The following is a 24038-nucleotide window of genomic DNA, read 5'->3' as shown; positions in this document are numbered from 1 at the left end:
TGTTCGTTTTGAGTGACAGCTGGCTGGTATTCAGACAGATTACGTTGCAAATTGCCCGTAACCACTTTCACTTCTAAACTGCACAGATATAACCAAAGTACCATTTTTAAAATAAGTATTTGTAAATATTTCCTAAAACAACTGAGTAATATCCCACCCTTGAGAAGTGGGGTATACTCTGAAACGTGCAATAATAATGTTCCTTTTTTTAAAAAAAACATTAAATGTATTCCCTGCCTTTCCTAGAAAAATACTGCATTTACGGCAATCAGGTGCACCAAAAAAAAAAAGGCCCGTATCCCATAATGCACTTCTCCACTTCTAGCTGGCTTGAAGACCACTCTGCGTTCCCGAGCCTGCACGCCCCCAAGTCTCGCGAGAACTGCGCCCTGAAGTCTCGCTCCCTGGACCGCTATCCGCCTCCATCCCCGACAAGAGGGGGAGAGAGGGAGGGGCGTGCATGTATGCATGCATGCACCTACGCACGCGCACAGCCCCAACGAGCCGGACCAAACCTCGCGAGAGCCTGCGCCGCTTTCCTTTCTTGCTGGCCGCTCAGCTCTCGCGAGAGCCGGGAGAGCCCAATGAGGGAGCGGGGAGGGCCGGGTGGAGGCGCTGAGGGGCCCGCCGGTCGTCTCCCTCCCTCCCTCCCCGTCTGTCTCGCTCGCTCGCTCGCTTTCCCGCGGTGTTTGAGGGGAGGGCTCCGCCTCCCCGCGCTCCCTCCCCCGCAGCATCCTTCTTCGGAAGAAGGAACATGGAGGCGGCCCGGGCAGGTCAGTGCCGAGGGGGAAGGGGGCGGGGACGGTCGCCAGGGTTGTAAAATGGCCCCTTTCCCTTTGTGCCTGCGAGGACCTGCCTCCCCTCCCTGCCTTCCCTTCCCTCCTTCCCCCTTGGATAAAGGGAAGGGGAGGGCTGTCAGCCATCTTTCTCGCTTGCCTGCCTCCCCCCCAACTAGTTTAGTCTTTCCCAACTAGTGCCCCCCCCAAAGATAAAGTATGTGTGGGGCTACAATTTCCTTCACCCGCTTTCTAGATCTGTTAAACAACCTGTACTTTAGGCTACAGTTCCCATCATCCCCATCCCAGGACTGTTATACAACCATTCCCATCATCCGCGTCTGTTTCCCTTGGGGTACAGTTCCCGTCATCCCCATTTCAGGTCTGTTAACGATTCCCATCATCCCCTTCCATGTGCTTTGGGCTACAATTCCCATCATCCGCAAGCCTTCTGCACTCTATCCGCTTCCATGCTCCCTGACTGTATTAATTTGATTCAGTTTTGCACAGAAGGGCTCCATATATTCAATTACAACCTGAGAATGTTGGAGGCTTGGCAAAAAGTGCTGATCAGGAGGTTAGAAAAATAAAGGGCTGGTTTGTTTCCCCTGCTAATCTCCTAATGCAATATGTTCCTCCATCCCTTAGCAAAGATCGCAGCTCTGTTTGCTGTCAGAAGATGTGTGCGCTTGCACGGCAGAAAAAAAGGAGATGGAAGGGTTTGCATTTTCTGTGTTGATTTGAAAGCAAAGTAGTCTCCAGCAGATAACGATCTTTAGCTACCAAGAATGTTCCTGCTTGGATTCAGGATATATCAGCATGTTATGGGGAAAGCTTCCTTCTAAAGCAGCCTTTCTCAACCTCCTGACCCTGGAGGAACCCTTGAAATATTTTTCGGGCCTCTGGGAACCCCTGAACATTCAGGTTCCAATATAGGCCAGAAGTTACAAAATTATTATATTCGTTTGATGTGTAGGCTTGTATAGATGCATTAACAGCGTTCTTAAACTAAAGATTAAAAAATGAAACTTATGTGTTTGATGTGAAGTTGCCTGAATTTGAAATATTTTTTTAAATAAATCGTGATCTCTCAGGAAATCCCGAGGGACCTCTCGCGGAGCCCTAGGGCTCCACAGAGCACTGGTTGAAAAACCCTGTTCTAAAGGTTTTAATATTAAGCCTTGGGCACCATTGGAACATCTGTGAATAATGGCATTGCTAATAGACAAAAACACATTTTTACTCCCCCTCCAAAAAGCCACTTTTGTTAAGTAAAGTTCACTCAACGTAGCGGAGAAAAAGAGAACTTTTTCCATAATTCCTCAAATACTAATTATACATAAAGGATATATATTCTGCTTCTTAACATTTTATGTAAAAAACAAGTTGCTCGAAGTCTTGGCACTAAAATCTTAATACAATTTATCTGTTACATATTAATGAAGAGAAATGAGTTGGCTCTTAAATTTAATCATACTGAGAATAGATTAACATCAGTGTAATTTGTTACTCAAGATTTAAGCTCTATTGATTTCAGTCTCCAAGTATGTCTAAACCTGGATATACACTGAGTGCACAATTATTAGGCAAGTTGTATTTTTGAGGATGAATTTCATTATTGAACAACTACAGTGCTCTCGGTCAATCCAAAATGTTAATAAACCTCAAACCTGAATATTGAAGAAAGTAAAAGTGAGGTTTTGGCTTTCTTAGGAGCATATCTATGTGTGCACAATTATTGGGCAACTATTAGTGTGCACAATTATTATGCAACTAAATGAAAAAAATTCCCCCATCTCGTTTATTTTCAGCTGTTATTCAGAGAATAATAAACGAACAACTCAAAATTTACAAATAAACATTTCTGACATTTCAAACAAAAAATCAGTGACCAATATAGCCATCCTTCTTTGCAATAACAGTCATAAGCCTTCCATTCATGGAGTCTGTCAGTTTCTTGATCTGTTGACGATCAACTTTTTGTGCAGCAGCAACCACAGCCTCCCAGACACTGTTCAGAGAGGTGTACTGTTTTCCTTCAGCGTACATCTCCCGTTTGAGAAGAGCCCACAAGTTCTCAATAGGGTTTAGGTCAGGTGAGGAAGGGGGCCATGTCATTATTCTTTCATCTTTGAGGCCTTTACTGGCTAGCCACGCAGTGGAGTACTTCGATGCATGCAATGGAGCATTGTCCTGCATAAACATCATGGTCTTGAAAGATGCAGACTTTTTCCTGTACCACTGCTTGAAGAAGGTGTCTTCTAAAAACTGGCAGTAGGTTTGAGAGTTGATTTTGAGTCCATCTTCAACTGGAAAAGGTCCAACTAGCTCATCTTTAATAATACCAGCCCATACCAGTACCCCACCTCCACCTTGCTTGCGTCTGAGTCGAAGTGGAGCTCTGTACCCGTTACTGATCCAGCCACGGGCCCATCCATCTGGTCCGTCAAGAGTCACTCTCATCTCATCAGTCCATAAAACCTTTGAAAAATCTGTCTTCAGATATTTCTTGGCCCAGTCTTGCCGTTTCAACTTACAGTATGTGTCTTGTTCAGTGGTGGTGGAGTTTCAGCCTGCCTTCCTTACCTTGGCCATGTCTCTGAGCACTGAACACCTTGTACTTCTGGGCACTCCAGGTAGGTTGCAGTTCTGGAATATGACAGCACTGGAGGATAATGGGTTCCTGGCAGCCTCACGTTTGATTCTTCTCAAATCTTTGGCAGTTAATTTGTGTCTTTTTTTCTCAACACGTTTCTTGCGACCCTGTTGACTATTTGCAACAAAACGTTTGAGGGTTCTGTGGTCACACCCCAATATCTTAGCAATTTCAAGAGTGCTTCATCCCTCTGAAAGACTTCTTACAATTTTTGACTTTCCAGAGTCAGTTAAATCTCTTTTTTGGACCATTTTGCCTGAGGAAAAGAAGCTGCCTAATAATTACGCACACCTTGATATAGGGTGGTGATCTCCTTAGGCCACACCCTCCCTCATTACACAAATACACATCACCTGATATGCTTATATCCAATAAGCATTCAGGTTTATACAGCTTGGAGGTGGAAAATATGCATAAAAATGATATGGTCAAAATACTCACTTGCCTAATAATTGTGCACACAGTGTAATGCAATATTTACCAAACTGGAATTAGACCTGCATATGTACAGTCCTAAAGAAAATGCTATATATAGAATCTATTACGAGGTATCTAAATTCTACTTAAACTAGAATAAAATTATTTACTGTATGTAATGACATTCAACTGCAAATTATCTGTAGGAAAAATTACAGGAAAATGTTTAGGCTTGCCCTCTAAATATTTATTTATTACTGATTTTTTTTACTTAGTAGTGAATTCCAGTGGATTTAGTGGATATTACACAAAGTGAACATGGATAGGATTGCAGCCTTCTTGCCCAACTGCATATACGCACACATATCAAATAACTTTAATAATCTGACTTGCTTTTCAGGCCACCTGTTCCAGCACTTAGTTGAAACACTGAGCGACAATGATGACAAAAAGTTCTACAACATTGCTAAACTAGGAGGCACCAAATATGGTAAATAATACTTTTCAGTTGTATTTTCCTATTTTTCTTTTTAATCCATTCAGTCATGTCTGATTCTTGGAGCCTGCCTGGACAAATCCCTGCAGTTTCCTTGGCAAGGTTTTTCAAAAGTGGTTTGCCATTGCCTCCTTCCTGGGGCTGAGAGAGAGGGACTGGCCCAAAGTCACCCAGCTGGCTTTGTGCCTAAGGTGGGACTAGAACTCCCGGTCTCTAGCCTGGTGCCTTAACCCCTATACCAAATTGGCTGTAACTTCTTTAAAGTTTATGTAGTGAGGTGCAAGTATTTTCTATAAGTTAGTAAGAACATTTACTCAAAAGGGCACTTGATTAAATGTTTCTTGCTGAGAGCAGGTCCATAAAGACCAGTGGGACTACTCCAAATATGGAAAGCTATATATTTAACTCCTGTTTTTTGTTAGCTCCAGAGTGGTCTTAAACTGAACTTTTTCAGGAATACTTAGTTTCGGAATTTGAGCTGTGATTAATTGTGAAACTAAAGACTGTTATTAAAGTTGATATAAAATGCAGCCCGGTGATTAATCAAGTTCTCTGTCTTGTATCTGCTATTTCAGAGTGCCTAGACCAGTGTTTCTCAACCTTGGCAAAGCTGGCTGGGGAATTCTGGGAATTGAAGTCCACACATCTTAAAGTTGCCAAGGTTGAAAAACACTGCTCTAGACATCTGATTGTAGTCTTAACAGTCAAGAAATTATTTAAATTCATATAAATCAGGCCAATTGCATTAATTCATAGATCTGTCAGGGCACAGCCAAGTTATAGGCCCAAGCTTGTTAACTGTCCTGCATCTGTCAATCTCAGAAAAGGAGCAGCCACATATATATCATTTCTACTGAAGAGCTATAGGAAAGCACGATTGACTCAAGTAGAACTTACTTTTAAAAAAAAAGTAGTTGATGGCTTATGTTTAATTTCTTGATTCTAAACATCGTTTTCTGAAACATAATTCACCAGAATTAGGTAGCAGTCTTAAAACATACTTGGGAATTGGTTACTGAACCATTCTTGGGATTGCGCTGCATAGTTGTACTCCTAAGTGCATTTACTATTAAAACTTTTGAGTATGCCTAAGAGTAGGTTAGTTAGTTAGTTAGTTAGTTAGTTAGTTAGTTATTAAATTTATCACCGCCCATCTCCCAAAAGGGACTCTGGGCGAAATTGCTAACTTCCTAATTACCAGAGGTTCAGATTCCAATTACAAATAGACACAGCTGCCATTGCAATAACTGCAGCTGGCCATTCATGTGTTTTTTACACCAAGGAAAGTTTGCTCCCTTTAACTTCTGTTTGCACTTTTTCGGTTCTGTGGGAAACCTGTCGACCCCCTTCGTAACTTACAGTGTTGTCAAAATAATGTTAACCCCTCTGGTGACGAGGCATCCAGACATTATCTTATTTAGTTCAAGTACATGTCGCAGTTCATTTCTTTCTGCTTGAAAGTTTTGGTGTGTTTTCAGGATGCCAGAATCTACTTGGCGAATTTCGAAGGGTGCTGCAGAAGAAGCTGACTCAGAGCTGCAGCCTTTGTTTATCAGTTTGTTCAGCTGGGCGTTGTCGCGCTGCTGCCGTTATCTTTTTAAAAACGACAGAGACACTCCTGCTGGACGTACCTTCTGAGAAGCAGATATTTGACCATACAAAGCTGTCTCTGAAAAGCAGGACGATGGGTCCGTTATTTGCCCCGTCTCCTTCCTTCCAGAAGGTGACCAGGATCAGAAGATCTTTAATTCACACTGGACAAAGTCATAGGCGCCTTCTGGAAGAGAAGCTGAATTGCTCGTTGGGTCTTCCAAATTGTGTTTGTTACTTCATTTGCATCCTGCCTTTCTTCCCTAATGGAAGTGCACTGAATCATGACCTTGATTCCCTGATACATGCGAGATCTCCCCATATAAATACTGAGAGTTGAGATCAGAGCAGTTCAGATATTGATGAACTGTTGGTGGTTCTCTGTCACGCTGAGAACCCTGAAGATCGTTGTAAAATGGTTTGGTAGCCCCATGACGGTGTCTTTTGAAATAAGAAATCGTGTTAGAGAATGTCTGCTGCCCGCGTAACAGCTTGAACTGAAAACACACTTGTTAGTTCATAAACAAAAGTTAGCCTTTGGATGAATCACTTAATGAGGAAGAAATTACCACGCCTGCCTTACAGAACTCAGCCAATTTGAATGAGGCTGGTGAACCCTGCAGCAGTGATCTGCAACCTTCAGAGCTGAAAAACTGTTATGTGGTCTGTTAACACTGCTTGCTTAACACTTGTTAAAAAGAAGAATCGCTTTTTCTGTCTGAGATGGTGGCTGCAAGCTCCTTTGCATGTCACAGATTTACTTTAAAGTTACTGAAATCTTTAGCGTCCCTAGACAAATATCCTCGTAGTTCATTGCTGCCGAGTGCCTATTTTGATTTCTTTAACTCTCCTGCTGAGGACAGTTGTTCTCACCTGAGCAACGGTTCTTAATAAAGTTAGCAGTCTAATTTTGAAGGGTTCTCTGACTAGTAGCACGATTCCCCTACTGTTTTTAATACGTCATCTGTTCTTCAGTAAGTGACATTAAATAGATTTATTGAAATATGGGCTTGCCGGTTTCCAGAATCCAAAAGGAGGCAATGTAGACTCTTATTCCTGGCCCATACTCAGCCATAAGAAAACTAATGCCAAGAATACCAGCAAATGCTTATTAATGTTTTGATTATTTCCAGACGATGCTGAAAGGAAAAGCAATTAATTCTTAATTGAATAGGCTCTTATATAGTAGTAGGGACATAGTGGCTGCCTTACGTCAAATTAACCTGTTTGTCTAGCTGGGTTGTGCACATCAGGCTGCACCACAGCTCTCTGTCTTCTCAGGCAGAAAGCCCCCTATTCTTTCTGCTTGCAAAAGCTTCCTGTTCCATAAAGAAGCCTATAGCAGGGATACCAGCACCAGTGTTCCTCCCTGAGCAATTTAGCTGCTTTATCCATATGCAGATATCCTGCCTTACACCATACGGGTAATGTTGGAGACGGCTGTCCGCAACTGCGATGGTTTCCTAGTGAAAGAAGGAGACGTTATGAATATCCTGGACTGGCAAGCCAAACAGAACAACATTGAAGTGCCCTTTTGTCCTGCCAGAGTCCTCCTCCAAGACTTCACGTAAGGGCCACTTTTCCAAGTTACTTATTTTAGTTAGAATCTGATGAGTTTTTCTAAATGTTCTGGGTGGGTCTTTCACAGTATTTAGATGGACAGAAATTCAGATTGTGTGAGTTTATCCTGGCAGTGACTCGAAGCAATAACCAGAGAAAGTCTGCTTAGGAAAAGGGATTGAAATAATGGAAAATTATTGCCGCATTTACCTTGCTGGCTGTATGTTTCAGGATATCTACATGCAGGCTTTCAGACAGGAATTTTTCTCAGCTCTGTCTGGGAGTGCCTGGAATTGACAAATGGGTCATCCACTGTGCCGCTGAGCTGTTGTCTTCTCAGTCAGCCTCTGATGGGACTCCCATGTTCAATAAAGCCATCATGTAGCTGTGTAGTTTAAGCTTTGTATGATGCAAGAACCCATCCCTCCTCATCTGTATGGTTTAGAGCAATGTGTGAATTCAGCCACTGTGGCTTAAACCATAGTTAGAATCATGGCCTAGCCTGATAGGTAACTGCCCTGCATATCACATCCTGGCTGTTAGTCCTCTTGATGCAATTTGGGTCCTGCCTTATTTGAACCTAAATTACTGGCTTTATGGATGGGCTAAGTAAACATTGCTCCTGTTTGCCAGTGGAATTCCTGCAATGGTAGATTTTGCTGCCATGAGGGAAGCTGTGAAGAACCTTGGAGGAGATCCTACCCAAGTCCATCCTGCCTGCCCAACAGATCTTACTGTGGACCATTCTCTGCAGATTGACTTCAGTAAATGGTATCTATTGAATTATTGGCTTCCTTGTATTCTGTTGGAGGGGGGCTGATGGGGCACCGTCTTGTTAATAGAATGTTTGTCCTTACGTCCGTAGACTCCAAAAGTGTGGTCAAGTTGAGGTGCTGAGTTTATCTATCTTAAATACTTCGAATTTTCCCATATTTGAAGCAGGAGTGGGGAATTTGTGACCCTCCAGATTTCTGGGACTTCAGTTCCCATCAACCCAATCAGGTGTTGAAGTACCAGTATAAGGCAACCAGTATATTAAGCAGGTGTTCCCCAAATGGAAATCAATCAATCAATCAATCAATCAATCAATCTCTCTCTCTCTCTCTCTCTCTCATCAAACCTGACGTTCCTTTTGCCTCTGAGGATTTAAAAAAAAACCCTCTAATGTTCATAGGAAAATTATGTGTATATCATAAGGATTAAAAGGATTGCAGTGGACAAGGCATTCTTTCATTTTGTTTTTTTTTAACAGTGCAATACAGAACACTCCCAATCCGGGCGGGGGTGATCCCCCACGAACCCCTTCCTCAAAACTCTCTCCGCTCAAAGCTCCTCAAAAGCTCCTGTGCCGAGACCAGTCCAGCTGTAAAGGACCGTGTGATGGAGAATCAAAGCGGAACCTGGGGCAATTTTCTGTGCAGATTGAGAACACGCCCCTGCTGTGTCCTTTTCACCTTCAACCAGTGCCTGAGTAAGCCTGCCTTTTTAAACTTCCCTCTTGAGCTTGCAGGCAAAAACTCTGGCAGCTAGTGAGACTGGCTTCAAGCCGGATCCTAACCAAACACATGTATTAAACTTACTTTAGAGCCAAATATCAAATCAAGTTTGGGGCAGGGGATTTTAACTGATGGGAAAATGCCTCTTTCACCCCTAACTTTCTACTTTTCTTTGTGCAGCGTTTTCTGAAACATTAGCAAGGGAAATGTTTCTTTGGGCTCTTTTTCTAAGCGCTGTAGACAGCAATTTTAATATGGGTTCTTTGCCTCTCATCTTCTTAGGCCTGAAACAGTATTAAAGAATCAAGAGATGGAATTTGGAAGAAATAAAGAGAGACTCCAGTTTTTTAAGGTGCGTTGGTTTGAAGGCAGTGCGGCCCAGGAGAACTTGAAAGAAAGGCAGAAAGGAATGGATTGATAAAGATGTGGTGAGATCAGTCATGGAGCTGATCTCCCCTTTTCTTTCCTACTATGAAGGGGGAGAATTTCAGTACTAAAGAACATGACAGATTCTCATATTAATCCCCACTTGCTACAGGAAAGAAATTATGAGGAGGCAAGTAGCCAGCATCTGTTGGCACTGCAGCTCTCAGAATTTGCAGTACCATGGGGGGGGGGGCGGTGCCAGAGTGGGAAATGCTGATTTAGAAAGTGTGAAACTAATGTGCCTTTTCTGTCTGTCTCTCTCTCTATTAATTAAATTAGTGGGGTTCCAAAGTTTTCAGAAATGTCTCAGTAATTCCTCCCGGAACAGGAATGGCCCATCAAATGAATCTGGAATACCTGTCAAGAGTCGTATTTGATGTCAAAGACTTCCTGTATCCTGACAGTGTTATTGGCACAGATTCTCATACAACCATGGTGAATGGCTTGGGAATCCTGGGTTGGGGTAAGTATCTTGGAGAGGCTTTTCACATTTTAATGTTTTCTGGATGGTCGTTTGAAATCCTCCTAAGCTGTCTTCAAAAAGAGGTTAATGGGGATAATATTGGTAGAAAGGCTATTTGTTACTTAAAGCGGGGAGGGGTGGCAACTAAATGGCTCCCCAGGCTATTTCCAGATGTCAGCATGATGCTGGTCTCATTAAATTCTAATGCTTTTAAATGAAAATTCAAAAGACAGGACATGCAGTGCTTGTAAGGGTTGAAGGATTGTAGGCAAATATACTTCCCTTTGTCTTCAGAGGAAGTATTCATCTTCGTATATAAGCATGTTCTTGCACTGATCAATATTTTGAAATTGTATCCTCTTCTTTGGATCCATTTTATTAGGCCTCCCTTTGTTAACAGCCCTTTTAAGAATTGTGGCCATGTATTTACAATTAAATAATAGCCTGCAAAATGTAACTTAAAAAGGAATGGATATCAGGAAGATAACTGGGGTTGTCATCTCATTGTTACTTTAACCCCAGATGCAGGGTAATTTTCTATTGAAATATATACAGATGCCGTGGGGAAGCATATCTGTATATGTCAAGAGTTGAAGCACTATAAAATGCCTTTTGATACAATGCAACCTCAAACCTCATAAAATACTTGGGATGGATATATACTTAATTTATTTAGGCACATGGCCAAAAGCCACGTGCAGGAAGGAAAAAATGGCCGAGACGCAGTTTCTTTTGCTAAAGATGAAAAAAATTATCTTTACCCATCCAAAGGCCCACTCTGTTTCTGTTTCATCTAACGCATATGTCTTCCAGACATGAACTTAGGACAGTATTGAATTTTCAGTGCAGCCTATTTTAACATCAGACACAAGAGAACTTGGATAAAGATTTCAGCATGGTGTGACGCATCTGTTTTTGAGTAAGCCGTTCAATGCTGTTATTGCCCCGTCTAGGTATGGGTGGAATTGAAACAGAAGCGGTCATGCTGGGACTACCTGTCACCCTCACTTTGCCCGAAGTGGTTGGGTGTGAACTGACTGGGTCGGCCAGCTCGCTCGCTACATCGATAGATGTAGTCCTGAGCATCACAAAGGTACGTCCAAGTACGTCCGAGTTCTCTTTGGGGCCGAAGAGGCGGCATGATTGTGTACAAGCTGCTACCAAAGGTAAAACAAAAGAGTTGTGTGCCACAAGCTGGGTGGCCATATCAGCCTTTTATGTAAACAAAATAAAGAGCCATACAAATGACGGGTCACTTTGCAAACCCTCAGCACTTGATGACAGACAGATAAGAGGCATGCCAGGCCCACTTCATGAATAGGCAGCGAAATTTGTTCTAAAGCAACTATCCTCCGCAAACATTCAGAGTTCTTCCCACACTTATTACTGCTTAGCTGGGGCAAGGAGCGGTTGCCTGTGGGAAGTTGCCGAACAGCAGCTTTTGGTAAGCAGGGTTGTTGCCGAAGTAAGATTTAATCTTACCTCTCTATTAGTGAAGAAATAGTAGGTTTCTGCCCCCGGATGTCTTTGTATTTGACAATGCTTATCAGATGAGTGTTAATATTGTAATTGCGATTGGGTTATGTTATGGCTGTTTTATTGTTCGTACAGTGGATAAAGACAAAAACATTCCCATGTAAGCTTGCCGTGTGTTGGATCGTGTCTCAACAGCTTGCTATAGAATTACATTATTTTGAAGGGATACGAATACACATGGCTGAAACGTAACAAGTAGCGCAGATGGTTTAAATGAATAAATATTTTATCGGCCATAATTATTTTTTAAAAACTGTTTGCTAGTTTGTAGAATTTTATAGGGGTCTTTTATAATTCAGTGGTTGTCCATTGGGACAGCAAGGTGGAGTAGATGATGAGACCGTACGATTCATGTAGAGAACATTGTGGAAGTCAGCAGGACTGGCATCCAGGAGGTACAACGTCTTCAGGATGAGTTTGACTTCCTAGAGCTTTAATTAGTGCTGCATAAGTAAACAGGACCGGTAAAGAAAGATGAAGCTGTAAGGTGCTCTGCTGAAGCTATTTGCTGTGGATGTTGGCTTGCCTGCCAAAATCATTTTGCAGGGGGTTCTTTGGTGCCCACTTAATTTAACTACTCTGCCTCTTGCTGGTTAAGAGGGGGCCAAATGTTAAGTGTTTGCCTGCAAGCCCTCGTGGTTGGTTGGATTCCCCTTTGTAGAACTGCTAACCATTTGTTTTTTAAAAAATGATGCTACAGCACAGTGTCTCTCAACCGTGGCAGCGTTAAGAGGTGTGGACTTCAACTCCCAGAATTCCCCAGCCAGCTGGCTGGCCGGCTGGGGAATTCTAGGAGTCGAAGTCCACACCTCTTAACATTGCCAAGGTTGAGAGACACTGTGCTGCAGCATTTCCCTTTGGCCCACATGTGATATTGAGGGATTCTGTTTTTTCTGTATCCATAGCAACTAAGGCAAGCAGGGGTATCTGGAAAATTTGTGGAATTCTTTGGCCCTGGCGTTTCCCAGCTTTCCATTGGGGACCGAACCACCATCGCAAACATGTGTCCCGAATATGGTGCTATTCTGAGCTTTTTCCCTGTAGATGATGTAACATTAAAACACTTAAAGCAGACAGGTAAGACTGACATTGTAGGAGGAGACTGGATTGGCGAAAGCAGCGTAATTAGTTTCTCAATCTTTGGAGATATGATCAAACTTCTAAATGTTTCTCACAGGCTTTGATGACACCAGGCTTAAGTCCATGGAGGCATATCTTAAAGCTGTGAAACTGTTTAGAAATTACCAGTATTCTGCTAAAGAACCTGAATATTCCCAGGTAATTACAGAACGGGCCAGCCTTTTTCAAAGTAATTGCTGGGTATGTTTGATTTGCTGCCTCTTTTTTTTTTTTTTTAGGTTTGCCTTTCCATTCAAAGGCATTTTTTAAACCCCCAAGAAAGCAGCAGTTTCTTTAGTCCAAGGGGTTTCCTGCTCTTTCTTTTCAAACAGGATGCTGTGTTCTCATTGCAACATGCAGTGAATTATTGGCAAGGGAATGAATTTCTCCTTGACGTTGTTGATGTTACAAGGACTTGAGCTGTCCTTGAACGGAATACCACTGGGAATTGTGAATCAATGTCAGCATTTCAGTGGTTGATCTGAAGCATGTGTTTTCTAAAGATATACAAACCACGAAGATATGCAGGTAGTCCTCACTTAATGACCACTATGGGGACCAGAAAATTGGTTGTTAAGAGGTGTGGTTGCTAAGGGATTCACCACGTGACTGTACCCGATTTTACGACCATTTTTACAATGGTTGTTAAGCAAATCATGGGTCGCTAAACGATTCCAGCTTCTCCAAAGATTGCAAATCGCAATTGTGTGACTGCAGGACACTGCAGTTGGTCATAAATGCAAGCCAGCTGACAAGTGCCCAAATTGCAATCACACAACCGCATGGGTGGTGTGACAGTTTGCAACAATCGTAAGTGTGAGTACTGGTCGTAAAGCACTTTTTCCAAGGCCATCATAACTTCGGACTGTTGTTAAACGGACGGTCGTTAAGCGAGGACTACCTGTATGGAATTCAAGATACTGCCTTTCTTCTTTTGTCAAAGGCTCTTATGCCAGCCTGCCCTCAGAGAAGTTTGCCAGCATGTACTACTTGCCCTCACCTTTGGCTTGCTTGCTTTAAAAGCCAGGCATCAGCATGACAGTGTAAATTGTGAAGTAAAAACTAACAAAACATTTTTTCCCATCAGGTAATACACATAAACCTGGGTTCTATAACACCGTATGTAAGTGGTCCCAAAAGGGCCCAGGATAGAGTGGCTGTGACAGACATGAAGAGGGACTTTCAAGCGTGCTTAAGTGAAAAGGTATGTGCTGTTTGAAAGTTCCTCTTGCTGTTTTAAGTCTTTGCAAGAAGAGAAGCCCCCTTTGGATGCCGAAGGCCCTTTCCTATCAGTTGGGAAGTTTTGAAGATTATGGGGAACATCTGGAGTTCAGCTGCTGAGATCTCCCTCTTGAGTACAGCAGATGCAGGAAGTGTGTTCTTCTTGGGGCACCCCTTCTGTTGCACAAACAAACGTTGGGAATTGGCCCGTGCTACTCTCCAAAAACCATCATGCAGAAGCAGGCAATGCAGATTTTTCAATCCAGACAATTCCATTCGTGGCAGTCTCTCAATTCTATAGGAGCGTCTGTTGCTAGGATTTGACTGTGTAGCCCCCACCCCTGTACGGACCCAACAGTTCTGGGGTCTCCTTTCTTACAGTTAGGAATGGGTTGTGTGGTGTGGACTGACTCTGCCACCACTATTTGATCACCTAGGTTGGCTTCAGAGGCTTTCAGATTCCTGCAGAAAAGCAGTGCGATGTAATTCCTGTTGAATATGAAGGAAACGAGTACAAGTTGGCTCACGGGTCCGTTGTCATCGCTGCTGTCATCAGCTGTACGAACAACTGCAATCCTTCTGCAATGCTAGGAGCAGGTATGCTGGCTTCTCTTGAATTTTCTACATCTTGTTGTAGGAAGACTTACTTCCTTCCTTCCTTCCTTCCTTCCTTCCTTCCTTCCTTCCTTCCTTCCTTCCTTCCTTCCTTCCGTCCGTCCGTATAGCACCTGTTGGAACCAGAGCCTTCGACACCTTTCAGCCATTTTTATTGGAAGGATGCCTGGGCCACATGCAAGATCATATTGCCTGATTTCAGGCTTCCCTCAGACATGGCTGTAAATCCCAGCTTGCGGGGCACTTAGCCCCATGTTCAGGAATTGATTTACGTGGCCAAAGGCTCACAGTCACATCTCAGCGGGATTAGTGTCTTTTTTTGCAGACAGTCCACATTCGCTGAAGAACACAAACGTGAAACCCTTGCATAGATCTGCACTTCTGGATTTAAATTCTAGGCTTTTTTCTCCTGCCTTTTCAAACCAATGGAAGCTGGGCTGTTCTCTTGATGACTTTGGAAGGCATCTCATCTCTAGTAACGTTGTGATTTGCTGTACCCTGGGAAGCGCTGGTTTCTGCCCCACCAGCTTCACTCTTTCCACCCCAGACTGAAAAATAACCAGTCTCTGTGGTGGAGTCAAATGCAGTTACATCCCCAATCTGTGAATGCCTGTCACTCTCAAAGGTGGGCAAAGACATTTGCTTGCATATCTGTCTCGGCATCCTCCATTTGCAATACGTGGCGTCATTGTAACAGTGTCTTCCCTTTTCCATTAGGTTTGTTGGCTAAAAAGGCCACTGAAGCTGGTCTGACTGTTAAACCTTACATACGAACTAGCCTGTCGCCCGGGAGTGGAATGGTCACGCACTATCTCAGTTCCAGCGGTGTATTACCATACCTCAATAAACTTGGGTATTACTTCCTTTGCTCTAATATGTACCTTTTTCACATGCTTTGCACGAGCGCCTTAGCAGAGAATGTTCTGTTTGCTTTTATATTTTTTTTAAGTGAAGATGCCTGTTACTGAACCTGAATCCTGCACACACAGCAGTTGTCCTATCGCTGAGCTGAGTCCCTTTCCTTCAGACCAGCGTTTCCCAATTTTGGGAACCTCCAGATAGGTGGACTTCAACTCCCAGAATCCTTGGCAGCGGCCACACTAGCTGGAGAATTCTAGGAGTTGAAATCTACAGACCTGGAAGTTGCCAAGGGTGAGAACCACTGCTTCAGTCTTTCCACAAATAAAATCCCTCGACCAGGATTTCTTAGCCGTGGCCACTTTAAGATGGGTGGACTTCAACTCCCAGAATTCCTCAGCCAGTATTAGCATAACTGCCCCAGACCTTGAAGCCCCAGCTGTGAGCAGCAGCTCCTTTAGAACCCTTCCCTATGTATGACAAACATACTGGTTATTGAAATGCAGCGAAGATGTGAATGAATCCAGAGCGAATCACAAAATACTGGTTTTCACTGTAGGTTTGAGGTGATTGGTTATGGCTGTTCCACGTGCGTGGGGAATACAGCACCTTTGCCAGAAGCCATTCAGACTGCGATTAAACAGGTATGCTTTAATACATCAGACGGCTGAACAGAGTTTGCAGCCCCTTAGCACTTTGGAAATGCTGCTTTTTGATAGGTGAACGTTTATTGTAAATAAGGAGTGCAGATACTGTTCCTTAAGGCTGGGAAGGGTGGGTGGGAGAGCAGATCTTGTTGAACTGGGGTTCCATTGACAATAAGAATAGTAGGGATTGTTTTAGCGATCCCCTTACTGTCATTTGCAGAACTTGAGGCTGCCTGTTTTGGGCTTAACAGCCAGTTCCGTGGCTCGACTAGCAAGGAGGTAGTTTAGAAAGGAATGAGAGTGCCAGGAAAAATCCTGTTTTGTTCTGTTTTTGTTTCTCACATTCAGGGTGACTTGGTTGCGTGTGGCGTCGTGTCAGGAAGCAAAAACTTTGAAGGCCGACTCTGCAGCTGTATCCGTGCCAACTACCTGGCTTCTCCACCCCTAGTCGTTGCTTATGCCATTGCAGGAACTGTGAATATTGATTTCCAGACCGAACCACTAGGTAACTGTTCACATTCGTCTAGCTCACACGTCATCAAAGCAATGTTGTTACTTTATAGGGATATACTGTATAAGAGGAAAAGTGTTGTGGTCTGGTGCTGTTTAATCGATCATCTGCAGTAGTGTATTTCCTTAGCAGTTGCTGCGCTACCAGATCTGTCTCCCAGTGTCTTCTGACACAAAAGCTCTCAGCTATCCACTGGAAGCAAATTTAGTAACTTTCTTCTCCCTATATAAGGTCAGATTCTAGGTGTGATTTTGTACAGGTTTTCTAAAATATGCGCCATCTGTGATTGTGTGTTCATAACGGGAGCTTTTGGACTTTCCTTGCATGTTTCCATTTTCTCTGAGTAGCTTTGGCTGACTGACCACGTATCAAATTTCTTGCAGGTGTTAATCCTGATGGCAGAAATATCTTCCTGCGTGATATTTGGCCTTCTCGGGAAGAACTTCAGCAAATAGAAGAGGAATTTGTAATATCATCCATGTTTAAAGAATTGAAAATAAAAATGGAGGTAGTTTATCGTTTTCTTTAGTCATGGGATGGGCTATATTTTTGCTTCAGAGAGTTCATATGGCCCCTAGTAGTGAACTGTGGCGGGGGGAGGCTCATAAACACAGTTGCTGCTTGGATGGAGATTGCATCTCCCCAGACCTAGCAGTTTCTGGCTGTCCTCCTTATCCATAATGGCTTGGTTCTTTGGAGTGGATATGTTGTTGTTGATGCTTATCCTGAGATCAATTCCAAGACTGCTCCTTGTGGGAGACATTTTAGAAGTCAAAGGGCATGGGTGTGTGCTGAATTGGCAAAGAATTAGCCCCAAAGAAAAGGGCATTCCATTTTACGTGAGTGTTTTTGTTTGCTATAGTATGACATCCAGCAGCAGCATCCACCTCTTACAAAAATGGTTCCTCCTTGTTTTCCAGAAAGGAAGTAAGCGTTGGAACTCTCTGGAGGCACCTGAATCAACTTTATTTACCTGGGATTCGAAGTCTACATACATCCGATGTCCTTCATTTTTTGATAAGCTTGTACGTACGCTAACATTAGGCGTGAGCGTTCATTCAGAACATGCCAGGTCCTGACCATGCTCGATCTTGTCTCTTTTCAGGCCAAAGACCCACTTCCTCCCCAGTCCATTGAAAATGCACATGTCTTGTTGCATTTGGGAGACTCTGTCACAACTGATCACATCTCGCCAGCAGGAAGCATTGCGAGGGGAAGTGCTGCAGCGAGATACTTGATAAATAAGGGGTAAGGCCCTCCGGGGAGTCTTACGAAGACTTCTTCTGGTAGCAGTGAACAGCGTGCGCCCCTTTGGTTGCTAAATACGATTAGCTGAATGTATTTCAGCCTTTTGGATCAGGACTTGCTGTATGCTTGCTTCTTTTGAGGCTCTTCTGTGACTTGGTCTGGATTCTAGTATTGTATAAAAATAAGTTACAATTAATACAGATCAAGAGGTTGGAGTGTTAAAACATAATTAGGAAAGAAGGCTCAGTGCCAGATATTTATGCACAGAAGTGAGACCTCTGGTCTTCCCCTTCCATCCCTGGGCAGGACTCGTGTGTGTATGTGTGCAGGAAGACCTTTTTAAACAATGAAAATGCACCAACTCATTTCCACACTGAATGCCTTCGGTGGTCTCTCTCTTTTAGCCTCACGCCCCGCGAGTTCAACTCGTATGGGGCTCGTCGGGGGAACGATGCTGTGATGACCAGGGGCACCTTTGCAAACATCAAGCTTTTGAATAAATTCATTGGCAAGCCAGCTCCTAAAACAGTCCACTTCCCAACCGGACAGATGGTGAGGATACAATTTCAAAGAAAGTTTTTATTGGTTATCTGTCCACCAAGAATATATCGTGACCTGGGTTTTTGTCCGTCTTAATTACAGCTGGATGTATTTGATGCAGCTGAGTTATATCGGAGAGAAAGCGTGCCTCTGATTATCTTAGCCGGCAAGAAGTATGGATTGGGCAGCTCAAGAGACTGGGCTGCCAAAGGACCCTTTTTACTGGTACTACATTTTTACTTAAGCTCTAACTGTTACGTCCTGGAAGTGTTTATTACTCTAGTCCAGCCTTTCTCCACCTTTTGACCCTGGAGGAACCCTTGAGATATTTTTCAGGCCTTGAGGTTGAATTCAGGCTCAAATGTAGGCCAGAAGTTACAAAATTATTACATTTGTTTCATGGGTAGGCCTGTATATATATGCATTGACAGTGTTCTTGAACTGAAAATAAAGAATGAAACTTACTTCTTTAACGTGAAGTTGCCCGAATTTGAAATAATTTTTTAAATAAATTGTAATCTCCCAGGAAATCATGAGGGACCACTCGCGGAGTCCTAGGGTTCCACTGAGCCCTGGTTGAAAAACCCCACCCTAGTCTGTTTTGGGGGCCTGCTGTCCTTAATGTTGTGGAATAAAACTTGCCCCTGTCTCTCTTGCTTCCTCTTTTGAAAACATACGAACATGGCTGGCTGGGGAATTCTGGGAGTTGAAGTCCACACGTTTTAAAGTTGGCAAGGCTGAGAAACACTGGTGTAGACCAAGGAATGTCGGGGGGGGGGGCAGGCCTAATCAGGTAGTTTTGGGGGGCTTCCAGCAAAGATAGAAATTAAACCTGGAATCTTCTCCCGAAAAGAAGAAGAAACACAGGTTGAGAAACACTGAATTAGACAGTATCTGAACTGGATGAAACTTTTTCCGCAGGGAGTGAAAGCGGTGATTGCAGAGAGCTATGAGAAGATCCATAAAGGTCATTTGATTGGAATGGGCATTGCGCCACTTCAGTTTCTCCCCGGGGACAGTGCACAGTCTTTGGGCCTAACTGGCAAAGAACAGTTTTCTATCTTCTTCCCTCAAGAGCTATCGCCTGGAATCCCCCTGTGTGTGAAGGTACCACATTTTTACTTCCGTAGGTGCTTCTGTGCAATACTTGATGTTTGGGAATGTTTGTTTTCATTGTATTTTTCTTAAGCCTTTTTCATAAGAGAAACAAAGCAGACAAAAAAGAAAAGGAAAAAGACAACAAAACGAAATGAAACAAGACAAGACAAGCTAAATAAGCAGGGAATTTACAAGCATTATAAAATTAGATTAAAATTTTCAATGTTTCATTCGTTGACTGAATGTCTTATTTTGGAAACTACAGCTGGTTCTTAAAATCCAAGCAATGTAGTGTCAAACTGGTTGAACCCAATTTTAAATTTCAGAACCACTGGAAAAAACGAAGTCTTTAACTGACCCTTTTTGCACTCTTTCTTTTGTTCTTTTCAGACGAGTACAGGAAAAGTGTTCCACGTGGCTGCCTCACTTGACAGCGATGTGGAAATAACCTTGTACAAACATGGCGGCGTTCTGAACTATATGGTTCGAAGGCTGTTGTAAAGCCCCTTGACACCTCGGAGGACTGCGACCCAGCCAGCCTCTTGACGGCTTGTCCAAGCCTTCCTCTCCCGCTGGAACTGCTGACAGCCCCCTTGTGCTCAGATACTTTGTCCATGGATGTAAAAGATTGTGAAATTGTTGTAGTAACTGCAGCAAGGTCCTTCTGGATTTTAAAATACCCGAATGGTGCTATTGACATTGCTAGACGTTGATGTTCGTGTTGTGAAAAGAGATCTGTAAGTATGAGGGGAGGGGGGTTATCTTAGACCATTTTGTATATAAATTATGTGAAAAGCTGAAACTGAATTGTGAAGATTTTAAGCAAGATTTCCTGCTGTTCTTTCCTCCCTTAATTTTTGCACCTTCTGACTTTCTACTGCTGTTTATTGGTTTGAGCATAGCACATGGCTTAAGGATGAATGATTTCCTTGTTTTGACATTCAGAGGATCCAAGATTCTGAAAATAAACCAAAAAAAACACACACACACACACACACCCCGATCCAGATTGCTGTATCAGCCATCCGCTAGAAAGCTTAAGGGGGGCTGACGTAGCTGATGCACTCTTTTACCGACTTTCCCCTACTTGGTGCCTTCCAGAAAGTGTAACAGTTCTCAGAATCTCAGCAGTGGCCTCGTTGGGTGGGGATTTCTGGGAATCCGTCCGCACACTGAAGGGGATACTCTGCTCTGTGAAGAGAGACTCTGATGAAAAATCCCAAAACTGAAATTCAACTGGGGAAATTGATGTTTTCGAAACAGCAGCTCGCAGTGATCTCTCTGGCTCCCTAGCTGGACCCTTTGATGAGTGGCTATCATGGAATTTAATTGGATTATTTTGCCTCTTGCTGAAACAGCGTCCACCTTCTTTCCCCAGCCTGCCTTTGGCTGCTAAGAGGAATTAAGCGGTGTGGTCTGCCCATTGGAAGAACAGAGGAGAGTTTGGGGTGCTTCTTTTCGGTCTGTGCAGTGAACAAAACCTGTTGGCTTTAAAATGAGTTGTGTCCGATTCTCTTCCAATCATTCTGTACTTTCCAAAACCACATTATTTGTGATGGCAAGCGGTAGTGACTTTACTCGGAGGAGCACTCTCCGATTAAGAATTCCCTAAGTCCCCAGGTGCTTACCGTAATTTTTGGTTTATTATTACGGGAATTTCCGTGGCAGAAAACATCCTAACTCGCTAAAAAGTCTCTTCCGCTTGTTGTTCATAGAGCTGTGTTTTTTTAAAGCCAACAGACTTCATGTAATCGAATAAACACTCTACTTCTAGTAAATGGTATGTCACTAAAAATATCCATGAAGTTCTGAAAGACAAATGTAATTTGGACACTTGCTAGATTCTTTTTTGAGGCCAAGTGATTAGAAATATGTTTTACGGAGGCATCGATAAAAAGTCTGTGGAACGTTTCTGCCCAGTCCTTTTGAACCTTAAAGAGCTTGTTGAATTTTTCCAGCAAGCTCTTTAAGCAAGTATCATATACATTTTCTTTTTCTTGAATGAGTATTTTCTCTACCATATCAGCTGTGCTGTATGTTTGCCTACCTTACTGTTTTATTATCAGTTCACTGGCATAGATATCTTTCCTTTATTATTGTATTTGAATGAAGCGCTTGGAGTTCTGTCTTGATGATCACAAATGGCAAAAGATAATAAGGATTATCTCACTTTTGATATCTGAATCATTTCTTTGGGCTTCAAGGCATCTTCTTTATTGTTAGGTTAAGGAGACTGTTCTCCTCTGGTCCAAAGTAAAATGCATGCTCCTAGAAACCAGTGTGCCTTACAGACACACCCCACGGTCCTCTAGCCCGAAACCAAAAACAGCGCTTGTAACTTCAGATTCCTTCCAAAGCTTGGAATTGGGGAGATACTGCAGACCCTTTTAGTAATCTGAGAGTAATGTGGAGTTGAGCATTGCTTATAAATGGCCTCCACCTATGTCTAGGTGCTGATATTTGACATTCTTGTAAATGGGTGGGTTCAAATGGCCATCTCCCCCCACCCCACCCAGGTTGCCGTTTTTCCTAAGTTTATGTATGACCAGTCCAGCCTGATGTTTCTGGCCTTATAGACGTTAGGAGAACAGCCTGATCGCAGTTCTCCAAATGTCAGGTCAGAATTATGATCCATATTAGGTCAAACTCAGTGACATGGCTTGGCTTTCCCCTCTTAAACTTCTTGGACTTTGCAACCTCCAAAAGGTGATATTTTGGAGGCTGCAACCCTACCCTACCTTTTAAAAAAAAAATTAAAACAATTTCCCATGCACGTCTGGGAAGAACTGACTATAAATAGGTTCAGTGGGTGACGGACGTAACATGTTAGTTATCACAGGGCTTGGTAGCAGAGTGCTCATAACCCTCCTAAGTGACGTTGGCGAGTTTTAGTAACAGGCTGCAATCCTTGAGGTGACCAAATCTCAAAAGGTTTCAGATGCTTTTAGAAGTGAGTGGGGTGTTTTCTGAAAGTGCTAGTCCTCACTGAAACTCTGAAAACCTCTTGAATGATATCATAACCTGTAGCATATCTGAATTAATTCCCCCTCTAAACCAATAAAAACATAATGATTTGAACACTGTGATTGGAGACTTGCATGGTCCTATTAATTGAAAGTAAATCTGCCTGTTTGAATTATTTTCACCTTGGCGATGCACAATGTATTTTAGTCAGAAGGCACCGGGCGTTCCATAATCTACCGTGAATGCTAATCTTGGGCTCTTAAGCCAGGCAGTATCACAAAAGCTGGAAATATGCCTGGTTTTCCCATTCTCTCTTCAGTTTGGCTTCTGAAAAGAACCATAATTGAGCCTTTGAGAAGGTCATTACCAAACTAGGAGTGTTTTATCAATTATTCACAGCAAAAGAATACGCGCATTTTATTATTCTCATGTGAGCCACTGCAACTGAATGTCTGCTCTTTTAAGCCAATGTTAACGGTATACAATGGTTTCCAATTCGCTAATAAGTATTGTATAGACATCTTAAAAGACGAAGTTCGATTTGCTGACAATTGTGCATAAAATGTTAAACTGATGTAAATTATTTTTAATAAAGAAAAGTTGTACCATGTCTCAATTGCAGCCTTTTTTTTTTTTTAACTCTTGACAAATATTCCAAGAGGACAGGATTAGTAAAAGCTGTCATAATAGCTCAGGAAAAGCAGCTAGGAACATTCATTGCTTCGTAAAAGGTTTGTGACATCGTGAAAGATGTTGCGGTTGTGAGCCAGGGTTGGCAAGCTTACGGCTTTTTATGAATTGTTGTTTTTGAAATAAGTCTTTATGCAAAGGTACAAACCACCGTGCCTGTTCAAATTCATTGAAAGAGGTGGGAATGCGTGGGAGCAAAGTGGCTGTGAATGCAGAGTTGCACAGAGGCAGATGGAAGCTTCCATGGTGGGTGGTGATTCTGGGAAAAGACATTGCTTCAACAATTCAAAGCAAAAAAGGCACTCTGTCGTTATAATGCCTTTGTCTGGTGGTTGTGAGCTGCCCAACATTCGTCCATTTGCCTATTTCTTTCAAATTAGAATAGATTCTTCCTTGAAATTCTTCAGAATTCGCTTTAGGGCTTGAAGTGAAATGCCCGGTTAACCATTTCTGTACAAAGAATATATATGCACAATTTAAATTGTGTTCAGCTCGCATAACATCCAGCTTGCATCTAACTGCAGATCTCTTGCCTGAAATCTGAGTTTGCTTTTGTTTCACTCCACATTCAGGATTTTTTTTTAAAAAAACACTTCTTGTAGCGGTTTAAAGCTTTTTTGTTATACCCAAAATACTTCTTGAGCCTCCTGAGAGTTTGAAAAAAGGTGAGGTGAAAGGTTGGGGTCCTCCCTTATTTAGCATAACTTTGCTTAACTGAGATTTACTGAATTTCTTGATTTTCTGGGAGTCAAAGTCCACACATTTTAAAGTTGCCACGGTTGAGAAACACTGGTCCAGTTCCTCAGTATTTCTCTAATCCAGAACAGAGGAGTCTGAACTTTAAGACAGAGAATCTGAGTGTTCTGGGTTCTAGCCCAGATTGCTAATAAACGGGAACAAACAACATCCAGAACCAAATCATGTTATAGCCTACATTTCAAGGCTGTAAAAATTTCAGCTCGAAAGCACGCCTGCAGAGTTTTGAGCTCTTACAAAGTCATGTTACCACCTTGAAACGTTTTCTTTCAGTTGTCCCACACGTACGCAAGCATCGCCTTAAAACCTTCGACGGGCTTTGCAATTCTGCAGAAATTGCAGACCAAAAAAAAAA

The 24038-nt window shown here is 42.7% G+C and overlaps 1 protein-coding gene across 1 annotated transcript; it reads left to right on the top strand.

Annotated features, from left to right (window-relative positions):
• Positions 1–586: 586 nt before the first annotated feature.
• Positions 587–22847, top strand: IREB2 (iron responsive element binding protein 2). The gene is made up of 22 exons (XM_063314460.1): positions 587–773; positions 4250–4339; positions 7337–7502; positions 8129–8266; positions 8748–8966; positions 9274–9343; positions 9697–9880; positions 10834–10973; positions 12322–12493; positions 12594–12694; positions 13623–13739; positions 14194–14353; positions 15089–15224; positions 15789–15873; positions 16225–16381; positions 16771–16895; positions 17308–17412; positions 17493–17635; positions 18040–18187; positions 18278–18400; positions 19097–19282; positions 19664–22847. Exons 1-22 carry the CDS (start codon positions 755–757, stop codon positions 19772–19774), a joined length of 2895 nt encoding a protein of 964 aa, XP_063170530.1. The 5' UTR covers positions 587–754; the 3' UTR covers positions 19775–22847.
• The last annotated feature ends 1191 nt before the right edge of the window (positions 22848–24038 follow it).

Source organism: Candoia aspera, chromosome 13, assembly GCF_035149785.1.
Source record: "Candoia aspera isolate rCanAsp1 chromosome 13, rCanAsp1.hap2, whole genome shotgun sequence".
Classification (NCBI taxonomy): Eukaryota; Metazoa; Chordata; class Lepidosauria; order Squamata; family Boidae; genus Candoia; species Candoia aspera.
Note: the sequence above shows the minus strand (reverse complement) of the source record. Positions and strands in the feature narration are given on the sequence as shown.

Coding starts and splice junctions, on each gene's coding strand:
- IREB2 (XM_063314460.1), top strand. Junction 12,494..12,593: donor AAAACACTTAAAGCAGACAG/GTAAGACTGACA, acceptor TGTTTCTCACAG/GCTTTGATGACACCAGGCTT. Junction 17,636..18,039: donor AGATACTTGATAAATAAGGG/GTAAGGCCCTCC, acceptor TCTCTCTTTTAG/CCTCACGCCCCGCGAGTTCA.